Source organism: Anopheles funestus, chromosome 3RL, assembly GCF_943734845.2.
Source record: "Anopheles funestus chromosome 3RL, idAnoFuneDA-416_04, whole genome shotgun sequence".
Lineage (NCBI taxonomy): Eukaryota > Metazoa > Arthropoda > Insecta > Diptera > Culicidae > Anopheles > Anopheles funestus.
Window position 1 is genome coordinate 17,858,021 of NC_064599.1, and position 20,529 is coordinate 17,878,549.

The 20,529-nt window shown below is 41.5% G+C and overlaps 2 protein-coding genes across 5 annotated transcripts in view; both read left to right on the plus strand.

Annotated features, from left to right (window-relative positions):
• LOC125767998 (myb-like protein A) overlaps positions 1-20,529 on the plus strand; it is an 85,831-nt gene that overhangs the window by 34,233 nt on the left and 31,069 nt on the right. For all 3 annotated transcript variants that reach the window (XM_049435075.1, XM_049435073.1, XM_049435074.1), the window contains one exon: positions 18,054-18,245. In XM_049435075.1, coding sequence (XP_049291032.1) covers positions 18,141-18,245 — 105 coding nt within the window. In that variant the 5' untranslated portion in view covers positions 18,054-18,140. The remainder of the gene's footprint in view (positions 1-18,053; positions 18,246-20,529) is intronic.
• On the plus strand, positions 443-11,567 carry LOC125768015 (forkhead box protein K2-like). Of its 2 annotated transcripts, XM_049435121.1 has the most exons (2): positions 443-4,100; positions 4,177-11,567. In XM_049435121.1, the coding sequence occupies exons 1-2, from the start codon at positions 3,833-3,835 to the stop codon at positions 5,367-5,369; spliced, it is 1,461 nt and encodes a 486-aa protein (XP_049291078.1). In that variant the 5' UTR covers positions 443-3,832; the 3' UTR covers positions 5,370-11,567. The 2 variants fall into 2 exon arrangements, with proteins under 2 accessions (XP_049291078.1, XP_049291079.1); XM_049435122.1 differs by having other exon boundaries at positions 443-11,567.

A 20,529-nucleotide genomic window follows, 5' to 3' on the forward strand; every position in this document is an offset into this window, starting at 1 on the left:
ACAAACATAATTCTGCGTGTAGTCCATAAAAATAAGCAAATATGAAGTTAATGAGAAGCTAGAAAGAATGCTGGAAGTGTAGATCAACGATCTCTGAAGATCGTCAATCAATGAATCATAATTCAGCTCCAAGGATTTTAAGCGTAATAGTTTCTATCTCTAAAAACAGCAACAAAAATGGACATCCAGGAATGTCAAGTGTCCCTAGATAAAAAGTTCAACAAAAAATCGCTGACGTCATAATCCCTACGAAAATAAAAGCATTCCCAAAGGGGAAAAAAATGTTTGAAATGAGTGCTATTCGTGACATGAATTACTTCAACCTGAGGAACCAGTATTGGTTGTTGAAGAAAAAACAAACGGGGAGTCTACTAAAAGTCAAATGATTGACTCTACCTGGAATTTTTATATGTACCCGAAAGCCTCACATATGGGCCTGCACGTGGAAGACAAGCGGAGCACAATCAAGATTAGAACTCCAACTGTCGAATTTGTAAAGAAGAGTTACATCAATTGGATTAATTTGCCGTTCTTTTGGCTAATTTTAAAATAGCTTTTGTAGTGTCATTTGCATAACTTTAGGCGTTACATGATTAAAATGTTAATTCGGTTTAACATCGAAATTATTATTTGTTTCATATATTCCATACTGCACGATTCTTCTCCAAAATCAGCCCACTTTAAACAATTCATCCCAAATCAAATCAATCATCACTTACGAAGCAAATCAAATGTTGTAGTACATCGATTTATCAAAAAGCTGATGAGAAGTAACAAAACAGACCATGAACCGTTTGTCTATTTTTCAATTTGATCCTCCTACAAAAGCCTAAGGCTCACAAGTCAGGATGATATCCCCACGCTTCGGTGTTTTTGCCGAAACTTTTGCTTACAAAAATTTTCCCCCCGTGTCCCGTCCGTTTCCCTTTCGGAGCCAAATTGGAGTTTTATCAGCCTGTTGATGACATTTATCAGCAAATTTTCACACAGTTCACTAATTTCACTCTCAACAACAATAACAGCAAACGGCACCCGTGTTGGCCGGTACACGTATAAAGTTATTCCTACACGCATACCCCAAAGGAAAACTCGAGAGAAAAACATCCGTGAAAAAGTTCCCTTTTTCAGTGATCCCATCCTCTGCCTGCTGTAGCCGATAGGTCCATTGGGAATAATAGAAGCTTCACCGGGATGACTGTACAGTGGGAAATTGGTGACGCTCATACCTTCGGTTTTTGCCGTGGCCGATTGTCAATGTCCCCAGACTGGTTGGGAAGGAAAATGCAAACATATTTCCTCACCTCTCCTGATCACACAGAGTACGCCTTTCCGAAATGCTCATAAACACATCCTTTTTCCTCGTTTCGCTTATCCACCGCCACGTGCTTGTCCACCTAAATACCAATACGGGAGATGAAAAGCACGGGATGAAAAACCAAATCAAGCGCACCAAATTGGTACCCTTTTCAAAATGGTAAAACTTTTCTAATTCTCTCGAACCAATTTCTCGAATTCGACACGGGCACACCACCGTTTGCCTGCAACGGATCGGTTTGAGCGGGTGGGGGCCGTTGGTTGACTTTCAGCCTTTCGTATGTCTGGTCTGGTCTTCAGGAAGATCCATCCTATTGAGTGCCTTGTATCGCGCGCACAAGATACCTTTTTCTTTTTTCTCCTCCTTCCCGGCTTTGGCCAACGATCAGACCCAGCGCTCTGCTGAACTGGTGAAGCGTAAACGGAAAAGGATCTGTTAAGGGTTTATTGTAGTAGCGCTAGATATACCAATGGGATGCGATATTGCCACGAATGTCATAACGACGAACATCTTGCCTTTTGCTAATAAACTGATAAATGCCATTGAAATTCGAATTGAGCTTTGGTATGGGATGCGAATTTCTTGGATCTTATTATCCTTTTTTTCTCTATATTGTGTGTGTGTGTGTGTTTATGCGTGCGTCTTTCCGGTCTGATCTGCTGTGACACCTTCGCCCTTCTAGGTCGCTTCATCCAGACTATCAGGTTCGTTAATACACTTTAAAAATCGTTTTCATTCTTCATGGAAGTGATAATATTATTATATATCTATTTTCTGGAGGTATTGCATACTCACATGATCAGGTTCTAACTATTGCAAATGCAATAAAAAAAAATCAAACGCTGCTCAACTGGTAACAAAAATGTGCTCCACAAACTTTTACTATCTCACATCACTTGTCATACAGCAGCGAAACGGATTTATCAACTTCATTACTGAAGCTTTTACGAATCACAGGACACAAGGGTGCGAAAGAAGGATGGCAAAAAAAAGTATTGACTTCGTTTCCGTTTCCCTTGGCGCGACACGTCAAACGGTTTCCTTCGACGAACTTCCTGCGGTTCGTACCGGAAATAAGTACAAGCGCTCCAGGACTGGTAGTGCATGACCTTTGTCGAAGCGAAATCAACATAAACCTTTCAAAGGCGGAACCAGAACCGATTTACCTTCTACCCTGCCCTGCCTGCCCTGGGAACCCGCCGTAAAGGGATCAAGATTGCGTGTTGACGTACGTCAAAGGGGGGTCCTACATAGCGTGTATTTCACGCTGCGGGCTTCCAATGGTGACAGGAGCAATAGTAGTGCGCACGACATAAACATACCGTCGAAGGAGTCGACACAACAGCAACGAAAAAAAAAACTAACACCGGCACGCAGGTTGACGATTGATGCGTCCTTAGTAAGCCTTGTGATATTTCGTTTCTTTTCGCCTTTCTTATGCTGTCAACGCCTACTAGTAGATGCCGGTGCACCATCTCCACTAGGAACGAAAATTCTATTCCCATTTTCCCGATTCACTGTTCCGTTTGCCTATTTATCATTTTATGATTGAATATATTCAATAAATTGCTTCGCACGTAAAAAAAGGACAACTCCCTGAGAAATGTGTGCTACCGAGAGTGAACTGATGCATGGCTCACTATTCCCGGAATGCCTTTTTTATTGAACTAACGAGGAAGGAGGCCTTCATTACTCCTGGACCTGGACGTAGCAGCTCAAACATGCCATCATTGGTATGAAAATAATTTCTAACCTATACTAGACAAACGCGTATAACTCGTGGTCTTAGGGGTGACCATTACATTCTGCCCTAGAATCAAAGCTCTTTTCCTATCTCGATAGTGACGTAAATGTATCCAACAGTTTCCTATCAGCCAGCGATAAAAATGACTCCGGAATCCGGACTAGAAGAAAGGGAGAATGAGAAAAAAAGGCTAACTTTGTCCAGCATAAATTTATCCCGACCACGCGTCAAGTTCCCGGTGCTACTACGATTGGACTGACACTGATTTTATGGGACGATAAAAAGCCTGACCATCTCAACCGTACTGACTTCACCTCATCTTGATAAGAGTTGAAACCAGCGCTAATGCGCCGAGCAAATGGGTTCTTCAAATTATCTCTCGAAATGTCACGGCCACGGCACCTCGGCAGCCGGTAATATCCGGCGATGTCGATAAAGTTGGGAAATAGTTTCCGACGGGTGGTCAATATTCTACCGGTTTTTTTTGTCTCATTTCGATTGACACTATCTGATGAATCCTGACGTAACGGTCATAAATGGAGAGAAAATAGTTTCCTAATGCTTCGATTGGTAGATGCTGTTTGAATCGTTTTAGGAGAGGGAATGTTTTAATTAAACATTCATTCGGTACAGTGTTATGGCTGCTTTTTTCCGGGAAAGGAAGACTGGCACGTGATATTTTAGTCCACGCTAATTAAAAATATTCCAAGAACTTTTCAATATTTCTTTCGTTCAATGTCTAGCTCTTCATTTCTTAGTATTAGTATCAACAGATGAATGAAATCCGTACGGATCAAATCTTGTTGGAATTTTCCAATGAATGTTCCACGTGCGATGACACCACTACCAAACACATACACACAGCCACACAATGCAACACGAAACTGTCAAAAGTTTTGCCGCGAACTGTCAACGCAGTTATTGCAAGCATTAGTTTTCGGTGCACGCAACTTTTTTCTTGTGCAAGGCGACTAGCAGTGAAGTTACTGTATTTCCATACAAATTGTTGTTTGTTTGAAGTAAAATACTGTCTGCAAAAAGGTATTTGTTGAAGAGTCTGGAATTTGTGCATGGATGTATATTAATTGTGTTCTTGTGTCCAAATCCGTAATCGTAGATTGTGTTGCGTGCTGCTCAAATAGGGGCGGGAGAAAAACTGAAATGGAAACGACGGAACAATCGACACAAACATATCCATTCTTCGACGATCCTACCGAGTTGGACGTGGTACCGCCCAATTGTTTTAATTTCATCGCGTATCTACTCGGCGAATCCAACATTTTGCTGATCACCCAACACAAAGTGGTCGTTGGACGTTTAAGACCTACATCAGCTGTAGATTTCCCGGTCTCCACGAAGAAGCAGATCTCTCGTCAACATTTCACTATCGAGTACTGCAATGATGAGTTTTTGTTGGGTTGTTTGAGCAAGAATGGCATTTTTATCAACGACAGATTTTTAAGAAAGAGTGCCATTTCGTACTACTTACCAAAATCGTGCTACATTCGCTTTCCCGCCACCAACGTTAAGGTGTATTTTAACAGTCTCATCGGAACGAAACCGCACATCGGTGCGGTGGTGCATCGTGACATGCTGAAGGCTTTTGCAGTTCACTTGATGAAAAACATACCTGAAGCCGTTTTAGGTTTGTTAAAGATTAACGTCCAGAACACGCTGAATATCATGCAGTGTCATACAGTCACTACCGATACACTAGCAATGAACATGCAGCCGGAATCGGTACCAATGCCCGATTTGCCCACCGAACGGGATGGCGTAAAACTGGAAGAAGCAAATGAATCGACAGTTGACGATGGTGTACAACAAACGGTTTCCGAGATCCCGTTCCGCCACGATAGAAAACCACCATACAGCTACTCAAGACTTATCGTTCAAGCCATTCTCGCGTCACCGCTGCAACAGTTGACGCTTTCGGAAATTTACACCTTCCTAAAGGATAAGTATCCTTTCTTCCGGAACCATTCACGGAACGGTTGGAAGAACTCGATTCGGCACAATTTGAGCTTGAATCGATTCTTCGTTAAGGTGCCGCGTCCATTTGCTACAGCCGGTAAAGGAAGTTACTGGCGGATTGATGCAACTATTTACAGCAAAACGATGGAAAATCGTTGCCAAGGGTGGAAAAAACGTCAGTCGTTGAATCGTGATATTTACTGCACGGCATCAGCCATACCGCTTCCTCCTCCTAATACTACGGAGTCAGCTCAACCGATAGATGCACAACATCCGTCTACATCCGTACCAGATTCACCGAACAACACAAAACCATGTTTGGATGGTTCGAGTTAAACGGAATATTGTACAATACAACGTCAGTTGAAATTGTTTGTTTATATAGATAAGTTCGGGTCACTACCGTTTGTAAATCCGTTCATGCAAATGATTGGTAAATGAATGATAAGTTTGCGCGCTTTCATTCCATTCAACCCTATTGTACAAAAGCACTTAAAAATTAAATAATAAAATGTGCCGTTTTCCGGTAAATGTTTCGGTTCGTTCTCCGTTCAAACAAAATGCAAACTTTTAAAAATATTTTCCATTATTATTCCACCCGCAAACCCGATATATTCGCATTGCATTTCTTACGAAAAAATATGTTCCATTCACTTTAATTGAATTCCACCGAACGCCAAAGCACCAGCCAACATGCTGCTTAACAGATTAAAACCGATTGTGCACGGTTCACTTTCATTCGCATGTTCGAGCGAATATAAGCGGGCCCCCAAAACGCAACACGGAACCTTATTCTACCGACCGTTAAGCAAAACAAATTCAAACGCAAACAATTTCCCATTTTCCCACATCCTTCGGTTACGCTGCTGCTGCGAATTCGATTCGCAATTACACCCGGATTCCATATTGGAAGTTACGCTGTGTAAACTTCGACCGTACGTAAACCTATGCCCGGGTGATGATGTGGGGGCGTGTGAAGAGTGGGAGCAAGATGCACACCGTGCTAGCTTTCAATTTTCACCATAAATCCTCCCATCCAAAAACGCACCGAAAGAGCTTACACAAGATCAGCATAATTTAACGAACGGCCCCTTTTCCCGGGAAAAGCGATCTTCAGAGATCGAGTTGCTGGTGATGCTACCCGCTCGGGGATGGGCAAAGATTGTGTTTACACAAGTTTTGTTCTTGAATCATCATCTTCGCTTTTCTTGCACCGGATGGAAGGAAGCGGACTAAGGACTGTGGTGTAAATGTGTGTGCAGTGTACGCAAGACACATTTGCCAATGCTAACATACAATGGACAACAATAACAATGGCGGCCCATCCGCGTTACCAACGGGATATACCGGGAAAGTGCCAATCAATAAGCACATCATCGGGAGGCGGACTGGCGAAAGGATCTTCAAGTTTGAAAGGTTTCTACCATAATCATCTTCCAACATAAACTTGTTGGTATTTCTTTTTTTTCCTGTGTTGTTTCGCTATCTCTCCTACGCTTTGCATCTTATACATTTGATAACATAACAAAGTTTCCCACCCCGTACGGGTGGAAGTGTTTCAGTATCCATAACCGATCCGTTTTTGCGGAGGTTGGAAGAACCATTTTGCTTCTTACTTGCCTTGTTTAGATATCTTATCGCAGCACCACTTTCACAGCCGGCACGGAAACAGATTATTTATTTACTTTTCATTGCGTAAGGCTTCCAAACACTTAGTCTCCCGTTGCCGTTCCCGGCAAGCGATCCCGATCAAGTGGGGAGGGCTGATATGTTTCGAGCAAACTGATTCATTGGCGCAGTGCGTCGGTGCGTTTGTTTGCGTTAGCGTGTGTTACCGCATCGGACGCCAGAGTTCTGGGCGTGCATACCGTGCACAACACCTTCCCAGGAATGGGCGCAACAACAACTTGTCAACAACAGCAGCACGCAATTGTTACGCTTTTTTGCGAAATATCACCAAGAATCTCCAAGAACCGTGTGATGGCAAGTGTCTGCTGGTGGCTGGGGGACACTGAAGCAATAGCAATTTTCTCGCCATCACCGAAGATGTACTTTACGGGTTGTGTTCCGGGATGCGTCGTCCTGCTCAATCCTGCCGGGGCAGGATTTACTGAACAACCTTAACCTGAATTGACCAAAGCCGTCACACATGTACGAGACTAGACGGAGGATTGTTTTTTTTCGTTCTTTCTTTTTTTTACTGCTTTCATATGTCCAATGCGAAGAATCGGATTGGATCTTGATTGAAAATGTTCTCAATTTTCCGGCTTCCCTGTTGCTCCGTTTGGGTCCCCACTCCCACCCGCTTTGCTCGTTTGTTGCCATCTATTTATTCGCTCGACTATGATTAGATCTTCTTTTATTGGTTTTATCTCTGTATGGGAAAATGAAAGCTTGCTTCCAGTGGAGGCAACTTTCGAACAGATAAGATGGATTTAAAAGACTCACAAACGCATCATGAGGAATAACACAAAAAAGGACTACAAATGGAAGCAGTAAGCAATGAAGCGGAGTCTATTTCCGGAAGGCCTACCTTTTACCTTCAACATGTTACGAAAAACCCCATGGTCCGATATGTCCTCCCCGGGGTGATGGGTTGCTCAAATGCAAAACTAATACAACAAAAAGTGGAGAAAAATATGGCCAACCTGGCAGGAGCCAATATATCTTCGAACCATTTAGTCAATTGCGATTAAAGCCATTAACAGGCGGCAATTGCATTGCTGTTGCGTAAACGGTAACATTTCTTACGGTTCAGCTAATGTTAGCTCCAGCATGAAACTGGAAGGACATAAAAAGGCTTACACAAAGCTCCACAAAGCGTTGTTGCGAACGTTAAATTTAAACAGCAATTCGAACCGGTCTCTGTGCCCTCCTATCTTAATCAAACAGTAACTCTGCGAAAATTGCCATCTTGTGTCGTTTATTAATCTTCTGCTTGTAAATGGACGACAGCACGGGATGTAATGGAACGAATGAATGCCAAACATACCACCAAGGCTCCTCACCCGATGGAAATGCGTTCGTTTGTTTGGTGGTTCTTTACTTTTCTTTCTTCTGTCTTACAAATCCAATCGGAGAACAACGCAATGAAGAGTGAAAAGGGTGTCCAGTGCCTGGCAGTAAGTAACACTCGGGCCGCCATTGCCAGATGGAATCAAGCTGAACGAAAATGGTGAAATTGCACACACACATTGTCCTGTGAGTGGATTATGGGCACATTCCTAGTGTTCCTGCTTATTGCTCCGGCGGAAAAGATCCCCCCGTTTCGATAGTGCCCGATGACGGCGGGTGTTTCCCAACAGCGCATCAGCCATCTTCTTCCGATAACGATCACGCATGTGAATCCTTGGGTAGGAGATGGAACAACATTTTATTTCCACCATGCCTTTCGTTCCATCTGCCCATATCGGCTACTGGCGATCTTTATGGATAGTTTGAGCAAACTAACTGCTTCTTCCCTGGCCGATAAATAGCCGGTACTACCAGAGAAACAACGGATGCTCCTGCACATTCGTCCGGTAGGAAATTCGCCTTTTGCATCTTGCTTGGAAAAGTTTCTTATTGCAAATATTCCACCACATGGAGCTAAACAAACTAGAAAGAACGAAGATCAAATAAGCACCACGATAAGCTTTTACCCGACGTTCGGTTGGGGACATAATTTTTACAATCTTTTTTTTTAAACTTTACTCAATATCGTATCGAAGACAACAACCTGCAGATACGGGATCCTATATACATGTATTAATTCCTGCGATAAAGTAAACGAAACACTTACGCGATCTCAACGTAACGAAATGGGAAAAGGAAAAACTTCTTCAAGTAAAGGAAAAAAAATCGTTCCATTGTGGTAATAACGATCCACCTTAAAAGCAACTGATGGAACCACTTTGATACAACACTCCGGAGCCCAACCCCAAGGAGACAAACAAGTAATTTTCACAAGCTTCGGCTATCAGCGATGTTAACCGAGCGTGAAAGTAAATACGGCAAAGGAGAGAGAGAGAGAAATCAAGAAAGAAAATTTAAGAAAAAAATGTGTACACACTTACAACAGAATTAAATTTAAAGTAACAGGGAAACGAAGAAAAACAAAAGCAAATGGAATAAAAACAGCGGTACTAAAAAGAGGAGGTGAGAGAGAAAAAACGAACCGGGTGAACTATTCTTGTAATAAAATGTAAATAAGGAAATGAACCAAAATTGAGTTCCGAGTGTTGAGAAAAGCGGAAAACAAAAGCAAGGAAACAAAACCAAAACAAAGAGAAAAAGGAAGAAAAAAAAAACGAACAATATCATACCTTCTTGCAAAACGTACTACAGGGCACGGTGGACTTAGGGAGATGTTCCCAGAAGGAAGAATTACAGTATCGTGAAGCAACAGTTTACTTGTGCAAAATGCAAATTGCTTCCAAGATGCACAACTCTTGATAACTTGGGTAGTAAGGTGGTTGGGGTTTTTGGGAAAGGTTACCTTGAAGTAACCTACTAGGAAAAACGGCATTCCTTTTTTTGTTATTGTTATCAGTTTTTGTTCCTTGTTTTGTTTTAATGACAATGGGAAAAGGGACTTACTGGACGAATTTGTTGTAGCTGTAGTTTGTGAAAATAAGATGGGTGACTGAGAAAGTTTCAATACTGAGCTGTTAACTTTGTGGCTTGTAAAATTACTAAAAAAGTATCAAACAATTGTGCTGTAAAACATTGATACGAAGATTCGGTTGTCTAATATTGGAAATATCGTTTCATATTATTCGTAGCTGTTATATTAAGCAACTGTCGTTGCCGTAGACTCTCTTTTTCTATAGTTTACTAATGACATAAATAATCAAAAGAGAACCTTGTTCCACTGGATAAACTCTCTTTCGCTACGTAGATTTGAACCCACACCGTCTTGCATGTTACACTGTCCGTTATCGTGTCGGCTATATGACCGGAACATTTTAATATTGTTGACAGAGGTAAAAAATGACAGAATAGAAATTCATTCTTCCCAACCAAATATTTACCACAAACGTTTTTCGCATTATTGCTTCATATTAGATCAGATGGAAAAGTCTTCTAGGGTATTTTATGATATTTTTTGTATAAAAGTATTGTCTTAAGCTCTATTGTGGATAAATCTTCACAAAAGGAAGTTTGTTCAGAAGCAAAGATTGGAATGCAGTTTTGTATGATAGTTACATCCTCAGTCCCACAATCTTCCACAACCACATCATGAGCTCTTCCTTAAATCTTTTTAAAACTACCTCTTTAATATCCCAATCATAATCCAAAGGAGTTATGTGAACAGAAAGCTGTCAGTTCGTAGCATCCACTTCAAAGTCTGAGATGGAGAGCCTTTTCCATCTTTCGCTTGATAATACTTATTGAATATTGCTACTTTTATCGATAGCAGCATAACACCGTTGCATACGATTCCACACGAACTATAATTTATGTTTCTTCCTGCAGCAATTCTAATGAATAGCTTCTGCTCCTTTCAAGTTCTTCGAGCATACTATCCACTCTGTTCGATGGCGGAGAAAAAAAAATCCAGTTTAATCCCTCGAACCATCATTACAGTTCAAACGCATTAGCAGCAAAAACAAAATGCATTCCTGCTCGAAATCAATATGATGCCCTACGGTTGGTAACTAGCATAAATCTATCCACGACGCCCCTTGCCGCATTGGCGCATAACCCGTCGTCGGAGAATACAGAAAAAAAGTAATTGAATTCATCTTGATCGACATGAAGAATGATTGTCAAGTTCGCTTTATGAATTTCCATCCACCTTTACGTTCGTTCGTGCGTTTCTGCCATACGCGAGGGTTGGACGCATTTTCTGCGTCCTCTTTTCTACTATCATCCCACTGGACGTAGACTTTGCGGGATGAAAATGGATGGACGGACGGTATCCCGTCATCATCTTGAGAGCCAGTTCGCCCGCATAGAAATTCAGTGGCTCAGGAAAGGGGATTTACCTTCCGGCACAACCCTACACTTGTAATCAGATCGTATGATAGACAGCATCGTGTCTGCTCTGCCTACAGGTGCTTACCGTTTTCCCTCTGCACACACACACACAAAGCCAAGGGGGGTTTAGGCAGAACCGGATCACGACGTTTCTCCCTTGCATTGGACGACGCGGGAAAACTCGACAAGGGAACACGCATTCACCTGGCCCATTGTATGACGCATCACTCCTGCCTTCCCCCATCATTTCATATCTTGCTCTCGATCGAAACTCTTTCACAACCGCTTTTGATTGACGTTTCTCGAATGGGAGGAGACATCTTTGCACGCATTGAACGCGTTTCCGATGCTTGGGTTGGAAGGGAAGGAAACAGGATTTTCCCTCCATTCGATTAGGCATCATCGCGGTGCTCTAAATCGTGGCCATTGATTACAGGTTTGTCGTGTTGCGATTGTAGCAAAATAGTAAGCAAATCTAAACAGTTTGATAATAATTTAAAATGTTTATTAGTGATCTTTAAAAAAACATTGAAATATTTTATATTACGTAGCCTTCTACTAAATAAAGTGGAAAATTATATTGCATCTGTAGAAAAAATATTTTAAGCTGTTTGATAGTTTCCCGCAATACTATCTACTTCATTACGATAGTCAACCTATAATGGAGAAATTCAACTACTCTTATCCACCACAAAGTGGCAAGCAAATGTTGTACCATCGTACAGTAATCCGGCCATACCAGGTTATCCGATCGCCTCAAACCATACGGCAACGCCACAAACATGATAAGGAAGCTGGCTTCCGTCTCACGATCCGTCGTACAGGCATCACGATATGACTAACGAGAAACCCGTTAGCCCTAGCACACACCCCCTACCCGGCCATGGTCTTACAAAGTGTCAGAGCGTGACGGAGAAAATTAGCTCTTATTACGTCCAGCCATCGTCCACATTGATTTTCACACAGTGCCGGGGTTCGAAAATATCAACATCGTCCCAACTTCAATGATCATCCGGGATGTGCGTTGTATTCATCCGATACCGTACCCATCGATCCGTGGTGCTGAATTGGCGTCATCTGATTTGCTGAAAACTCGTAAGCCTCTGCTTCATTAATCTGAACCATGTAAACACCGAAGGCAACGGCATGGCTGCAATATATCCAAGCCCAAAGAACTAGGTCGATAATCGGTTGGTAAAAAGAATCAGCCTTCGTTTACTTGCACTCGATACTCGTTGAGGCAGATGGCTTTTATGGCTTGCCTAGCAAATGGTTTGCTGTTGTAGTTCCCGGTACGGGAAGAAACCTGGACTGCCAGTACTGCTCCAAGTTCAAGGATTCAGAAAGGTAGATTAATCGAAGGGGAAAAAACAATCTTTCCAGACACAAATTTGTGGAACGGTACATTCACAGCAATAGCTGTGCCTGGGTAGGTTACATTTCACCGGCCATGTAAGAGACTGTAAAGCCGTTTCCATAAGCAACAAGCCCAGGTTCAAATCGAGGATTGCATGCAGCTTACATTGAAGCTCAATCATAACTAAAGGGCGCATTACTTTTCGTACGAACGACCGAACGATTTCCAAGCAAATGAATAATTGCATGTGATTCAAAGGATTCAATAGATTGTTTGTTCGAAATATATTTACCATCTTTTATAGACAGATGAGACCATGAAGAAACGCATTAATACTATGAAGGTTTTAAGAATACTTTCAACCATTTTTACGAAAAACGAATATCAAGAGCTCATGTTTTTCATAGACAAGTTGGAAATGTAATTTTAAAATTAATGCAAAAAAAAATTCTTCCCAAAAAATTTTTGTTCTGCAATGGTAAACATTTCATTAACTAGTCTATCGAAAAAATCTAATATAAAACTTGAATGCTCCTAAAGTGAAAGCAATTAATTTTAAATAATTAATTAATTAATTACCACACAACAGTAATGGAACAATCCAAATGAGTTTTTTGTCTCGAACAGGTTAATCAAAAAAACAAAACTAAGTTACAAAGTCATAAAACAAAGAAAAAATTCTTATCCGTTTTGTCAAAATTAAACAAAAAATATAATACCTATTTCAAAGTGAAAAACACAGAAAAATATTAAGTCATTAGCAGTGTTCTATTGGAACAAATGAATGCAGCATATTCTACACAAAGAAAAGAAACAAGAGAGAGCGAAATAAAAACAATCAGAATAAAAGTGTACTAATAAACTTAGTGAAAAGTGTCTGCTTTTCTAGGACATCATAAGAAGCAATTCGCACTGTTACAGGACACCAGCAAACGGTGTACAACACTAAATTATACTTACGACCGTTGATTGTGCAGCCAAAACACACACACAATATGCCACCAGCCACTCATTGGCATGCTGCTTACCTTCACACTTGCCATGCCCTGTTTTTGTGTGTTGTACACCCGATGGTGTAAATTTTCCCACCAATGTCCATGCCTCTCCTACCACCTCAATATGTAGCTAAAAAGTATGCTCGTGTACGACCAAAAAAAAACCCTAACTCGTTCTCGTTCATCGACGAACGTTTGGCAAGGTTCCCAAGGGCTTGTTTAGATACACACCCCAAACACCATCCTGCTGCTGCTGCTGCTGGGGCCCAGGGCTTCACGTTCCTTATTTTGTTGCATCCTAAACAACACTGGACCACATTCTCCTGTGGGCAGTGGGTCGTCTCCACTGTCACCGTCACCTTGCACTGTCCCGGTGTACTGCTGCACTGCAACAAAAGCATACAAAGGAAAGAGAAAGAAAAACGCACCCAGTTCAGCATCACTAGGACCTGGGTTCGCTTCCCCCAAACATAACCCTTCCTAGGTTAGGTTGCAAAATATGAGCGAACGGAAAACAGCTGTAAAATTATCATAAAAACGATACAACAACCCTCGCGGTCACCGTTCGGTTACTTTGGACGTAAATAAGATCGGTCCGGTTCGAGGTTTTTGTCTGGGTACAAATGGGTCCTAAGAGGGTACCATAAAGCGTACATGAACATGAGAAGGTATAGAGGCAAAAATACAAAACACTGCACCACATGCCATCGGAGAAACAGGAGTCTTTATAGGGTCGGGTGCCGTTGGAGCATGATGTTAAATAGAGAGCTTATGACACGTTCCGGTTTTTGGGGGTGGCATGCTTCTTTTTTTTTTCTTTAGTCCTCATCATGCACATCTCCCATCAGTACTTATTCCCTGCACCAATCACGCCCGATTGTTCGGAAATTAATTTGCAGTTACAAGTATAAAAACTGTCCCATCAAAGGTAGAGGATCCGTTTGATGCAATCAAATCTGAATGGAAAAATATCAAACAACTCACAAACGCACGCGACTTACATCAATGAGCAGTGGTATGGATTTTTTTACATTTTTTCCCCCTTTTTGTTCCAACGGTACGTGCTTGATATGGTGAAGGACTCAGAACTACTTCAGCACCATCGGGCTCTAACCAGTACCAACGACCACTAGCAAACAGCAAACATAAACCAAAACAACAACAAAAAGCATACAGACTGGAAAATGGTGCGAAATCCGAGGCACAATAAAAACATTTGAATAATTCCGTTATTATCGTTATTAATATTTCGCTCGTACTTATAAATCGTGCGACACGTTCCTAATGGCATGCACCACGAAAACCCACCACCAGCAGCAGAAACCGTTCAAGTTGGAAAATGCTGCGGAAAAGTGAGAAGAGAAAGAACAAAACAGATGTTAGTGCAATATAATTTCTCCTTTCATATTGTGACACATCCCAAACGGGGGGGGGGGGGGGGGGGTTTGGGGGGCAGGTATGGGGTATATACCAAACCCAAAAGGTTGCCGATAGGTTGTCCTTTGAGGGACTTTGCTTTTGCCCCATCCAACTGGTTCCACTTGCTTCATCATGCCTTGTTTCATCACACGGTATCGCACGCGTGAGATACCTACACTAACGGACCCGGGATTTTGTCGCCGGTATGTAAATTTTGGTCTCCCCCCAATTCGCCCTTCGCTATCCCCAAGCCACATCCTCGTGGAGCATTATTTATGCATCATTGCCACCCGTCCGCGTACATGCTAAAACCCATTGGCGCATTGTGTGCGGGGCACACATGCTTAAACGCTGCACCGTTTTGCATGGGGTGTAAAAACAAAAACCCGCCCTTTTTCGTTTATGCAAGGATGATGCACCTGCAATAACAAAAGAAAAAACGCCAACAACGAAAAGGTTACGAACAAATCGAAATGCATAATATCGCATTATTAAACCGAGGGGGGTTTATTAGTTTGTGATTTGGTTTGAAGTTTATTTTTTCCCTTCTCTCGTTTTATCATCTTTTAGCCACTGTTCACACGGTTCACTTTATTGTGAGGTTTGTTCGATTGTTTGTATTGGTGCATTGGTTTATGATTGCTATTTTATTGTGATCGAACTGCTGCTATTGCCGTACCAATTTACAGTCCCCAGTTGTGTGTTTTATATTTTCCTTTTTTTTTTGTTTTTCATTTGAGAAGAAATGCAATTGCGGCAAGATTGCTTTTCTTTATGCTTCATATCATCGTTTGTCGCTATCGTTGTGGGGGTTTTTTTTTGCGGTTACCATTATTGCTACGGTTCCATCCTTCAGCCTTTCTTTGCAAGCATTACAAGGTCCGATTTGTCCAGCCATGTTGCCCAGCCGGACAGCCAACCTTACCGTGTAACGGTTCGTATCCACACGAATGAAGGGAAACCAATCACGAAGAAGGAGATTCTTCAAACCCCTTTTGCGACAAACCAAGAGCTTACCCGCGGTCTCTTACAAGTCATACATCCTCCTAACTCCCCCGGGGCAAAGAAAAGGCAAACAAAATGCACATTCATTTTACCATTTCATCCATTCATAATATTTTTATTGCTACCAAAGTGTTATTGTTTCCGCTTTGGTGTTGCTCCTTTTTCGGCCTACGGGAAACTACTAAACCTTCCCCGGTCGGTGTATACACTGGCCCGTGTGTGGTGCAGCGCCAGCTTGTGACCGCTAATAAACCCGAAAGAGTTACGATACGCTCTCACTGTCTCCCCCCTCCCGGCGCTCGAACTCGAACAGAGTGAAAAGTGTAAAAGGTCCAACATGAAACGAGGGTCGACGGCAAGAATGAAACCGAAAGGAAAAACATTAATAATACACCAACCATCGCTTGGGTAAGGAAGAGGCCGCGTACTTTCCTTACTACCGTTCTGCCTTTGGTCGTGTACATCTTCTGGTAGACCTGGCCCGACTAGACCACCGGCTCGTTAACCACACGCTGGATGCATTTTTTTGCATTGATTTACACCGGCTGACAGGAACTGTGGCCCATTCCTTTAACAACGTTTTTTTTTCGTTGCTGCTTCTGTTGTGGGATTTGCAAGGGTTATGCCTTTTTGCCACGATCCATCTTTATCTTATGCTCGTCACGAACCGTTGTGCTTTCTGCTTGCCGGCTAACGAACGGGGGTGTTAATTCCCCTCTTTTGTGTCGCCTACTGTCGGTACCGGTCCCAAGTCCCAATGCCGTACTTGTTTAGAATTGAATCATTCAGTGTTTTTTTCCTAACCTAGCCAAACCACACCGGACATGCTTCATTGTTGACGATTGCGTTTGATTTTCATTATCAGATTGGTAATCGCATAAAAACAGGCACAAAAACGGAGCTATTGTTCAATGCTTACACATCCAGCTCCATAATGCTATTGTAACACGCTTGATAGAAGCGTGCAGGAAGAGGAATTAGGTTTTTGTTTCTTCAATTTTCATTTTCAATTGTTTGATTATCACATTATAAAATTACTTACTTATACATGCATGCCTTGTCCTGATCCTTCCGTCCTGAATCCTGTCCTGATGTCCTGAATCGTCCGGTACCGTTCTCATAACGTAATAAACTCTTGAGACCAGATTTAGGGCTAGTTTCTTGGGTTCAATACTTGTTCAATAATGTTCAATAATTAATACACGTAATTGACTATTACTATCACGAAGATAATGAATTCTCAGAAATGTTAAGAAATTATCTGTACTCTCCTATTCTGATCCATCTCCTGAAATCCTTGAGTTCTGCTACTTTGAAGAGTCCTACGAATAGATGAGATAGAGAAACTGCATGTGCAGGAAAGACCTGATGAAAGTCGGGCACTTTTAAGCATAAAGTACAATTAAGTGAGAATTAATCTTATTCACGAGTTTTAAAGTCACAACTATGTAGGTAAGAATTAAGGAATTCTAATCTATAATTTGTAGCTTTCTTTCCAAATGTGCTTCATCGCAGAGTCGTATGCCAGTGTTGTGCATGCTCTCTCCCTGCCCTAAGATGTGGATTGGCTTGCAAGAGGCAATCCCGGACACCTTAACCTTTGAATCTTAGAAGGTCTTCTTTCGCATCAAGTTAGAGGGGAATCAGGAAAGTTATTGACATTCTTACTATTCGAACGGGTATCAAATCCCATTCTGACCTTGTCCCCGTCGTTCAGCCAACAAGAGAGATAGAGAGAAAGAGAGAGAAAGAGACAGACAAATATAGAGAGAGAGAAAGAGAGACTATTCTGATAAAAAGCCAAAACGATGTTTTGCGATGTTCTCTTTCGTTTCTTCAATATTTTTAAGTTGCTTCTGAAAACTTTCTGGTAGTTTAAATTCATTGAACTACGTGAACTACTAAATCTAAAGTTTAGATTTTTTTCATTTTGGTAATATTTGACACCACTATTTCAACAAAACCTAATACATGCATGTTCAGAACTGATAGTAGTAAGAGTCTAACTAATTTATTTCTATTTTATTTTATTTATTTCTATTTTTAAGAGTCATTTTAGAACTAAAATACTTTTATTACATTTGTGGATGTAAAAGCTGCATATATTATTGCCTACACATCGCCTTCATTACATTACATCAATCTTCACCTTCGCCACAGCTTTTTTCACCCACGCGCTTTTCTTTTTTTCCCGCCTCTGTACAGCAGCTAATTAAATGAAAAAGCTTCACCGAACAATCACAAAACTAACAACGCGTGCTCTACTTTTAATTATCTGTTCAGGAAGTCCGGACGTAGCCGGATGTTTCACCGACCGCCCCCCCACCGTCACCGTCATCAGCTGGCCCGGCCAGGACCATCCCTCCTCCTATGGGCAAGTGTGCCTCGAAGCAGCCAGCTCCCGGACTGAACGAATTTGGAAGCTCACCGTACCTTGCCATCTGCAGCGAAGATGACATCCTCTACATCAATGTGGTAAGTTGCAAAACACTGGCGTTAGTGATCCGGTTTTGTGTAGCTGGGCAGGATTAGGCTCTGGTACAAGCGAGTCCCAGTGGTAATTGCTTTTGTCCAGCACAGCTGCTTCTCCGTGTTGCATCGGATGCTCAATTAGTATGCACATTCAAAGGCACTATATGGACGCATTATGACGTTACATTTCGTTACAACGTTGTGTATTATCGGTATTACAAAACTCGCCAAAAAAAAGTATTCTACCCTAAGGGAAAATTTGCCCCCCTTCCGTTATTCATTCTGATCATCGATGGAAAACTCATCACTTATTCATGGTGTCATTTACCAAGCCCTAAGTACGATCCGTTAGCGGAAACTGTTTGTAACGATCGTGCAGCAACAACAAAACCGATTCGATGCTTGATATCGATGTCCGATTTGGAAATAGTGTTGCCCCCAACTAAGGAAACAACCACCCAGCAAGAAGCTTGCATGTTAATGAATTGTGGGGGGCCACCAAAAGCAAAAACGCTAATGATTCCCTCACCACCACCACCATCATCGAAGAAAAGTGAATTAAGATTCATCATTTCAAACCCCAAAAGGGGGTTTTGATATGTAACCTTCAACTGTACAATTAACAATTCACAAACAATGCGAAGAAATGCTTTCAAACTCACCAGGTTTGGTCACTTTCGTTCTCATCTTTATTTTCACCTGCGCGGAAAGAGAGTTTTGGGGACGGCGGGAGGGGGGCTATTGCATAAAAACTCATTGCGGCGTGGCGTACAAAGAGCGTACATCAACCACAAAGCCCATTCCGAGATGACCTTGATGGCTTCATTTACCACCCAACCACTCAGTGTGAAGTCTTAATTTTAAGCCTTGTGAAGCTGGTTTTCTCGCATTTACCGCAGGATGCGAAGTTTTCTCACCGTTTCGATTCAGCCATTCGGTGGCATTAGTTGCGGTTTTTCCACTGTGACCACCATTCCCGACACTCGACACCTACTGCTTGTGTGTGTGTGCGTTTTTTTTCACACCCACATCGCAGCGTCATTTCGTGGCCGTGTCTCTGTGGCCAGAGCGTCACAGAAAGACACGGAATTAAAATTCATTGAAAATTGGCGGTTTCGATTGCACGTAATTGAAAATTATACACTGTTAACGGATTAACCACCCACGGGTAATAACAGAGGCGGACAAGTGTGAATCGGTAAGGTGATAGGAGGAAAAAGGCTGTGTGAGAAAAGCTTCGTGACCGTTTCCCATTTGTGAATCAACCTGATGCTTGGTTTTGTAGCGGGGAGATGCATTTTCTATTTTTGGTCTCAATGTTCGTGATGATTAATTTAATTTGCTTTCATCTTTCAATTAGTTTTTTTTTCCTACATAATATTGCAACAAAAAACGATATGTCGTGCGTAATAGATTACGCTTTTTTTGTTTTAATTTTTTACAACTTACTTACTGTAATTTAAGTTGTTTATCATTAATTAGATAAATTGTTGACATTCTTGATTTTGTTTTCTCCCTGCTTTTGACTGAAGTTGGACTGAGGTATTTTTTCTAAGTTTTATTTTTTTAATGTTCTTGTTCACTTTTTAATAATATTTTTTTATATATTTTTCAATAATTCTCCATCATGAATTACACCTCCAGAGTATAAATATAGTTCTAATTCTTAGTATATTTGTTCCTTTTAAACCAACAATGTCAACATTGTAGTTTTTCACTTTTCTATATTCATGTAGAACAGACCTGGGAGTATTGCTTGGTTTTTTCCCTATTAATAAATAGCAAACTTAAAAGGTCTTCGAATCCGGCCCGCAAAGGAAGAACGAGAACATCGATTATTATTGAAGTTTAGCTTGGAAAATTGAATAATTTGTATATGTTGTGTATGTACTTTTTTACACTTAAGTATCACAATCTTGAATTCCTCTTGAAGTCTTTTCCCTCCCCTTCCGACTTATCTTGGCCCGCAAGATCATTTTTGTTTGCAAATTGGCCCCATGAGCCAACATGAGTTTGACATCACTGGCATACACCCTCTGCATACTTGCACTTGTTCACTATTTATTCATCATATTCTCACTTGAAACATTTCCCGGACTAAATTCTTCTGCACGAAACATTTTCCCCTGTACTTACGCTTGTAAGTTGTACAAATCTTGACTTATTCTCGTGGTCTAGTGCAAAGCTTTTTTCGATCAGTAACTTCAATGCTTCGCACAGATAGAAAATATTTTCCTCCAGTGTGTTATACTATAAAGATTCAAACAAAAAAAAGCTCGCAATTTTC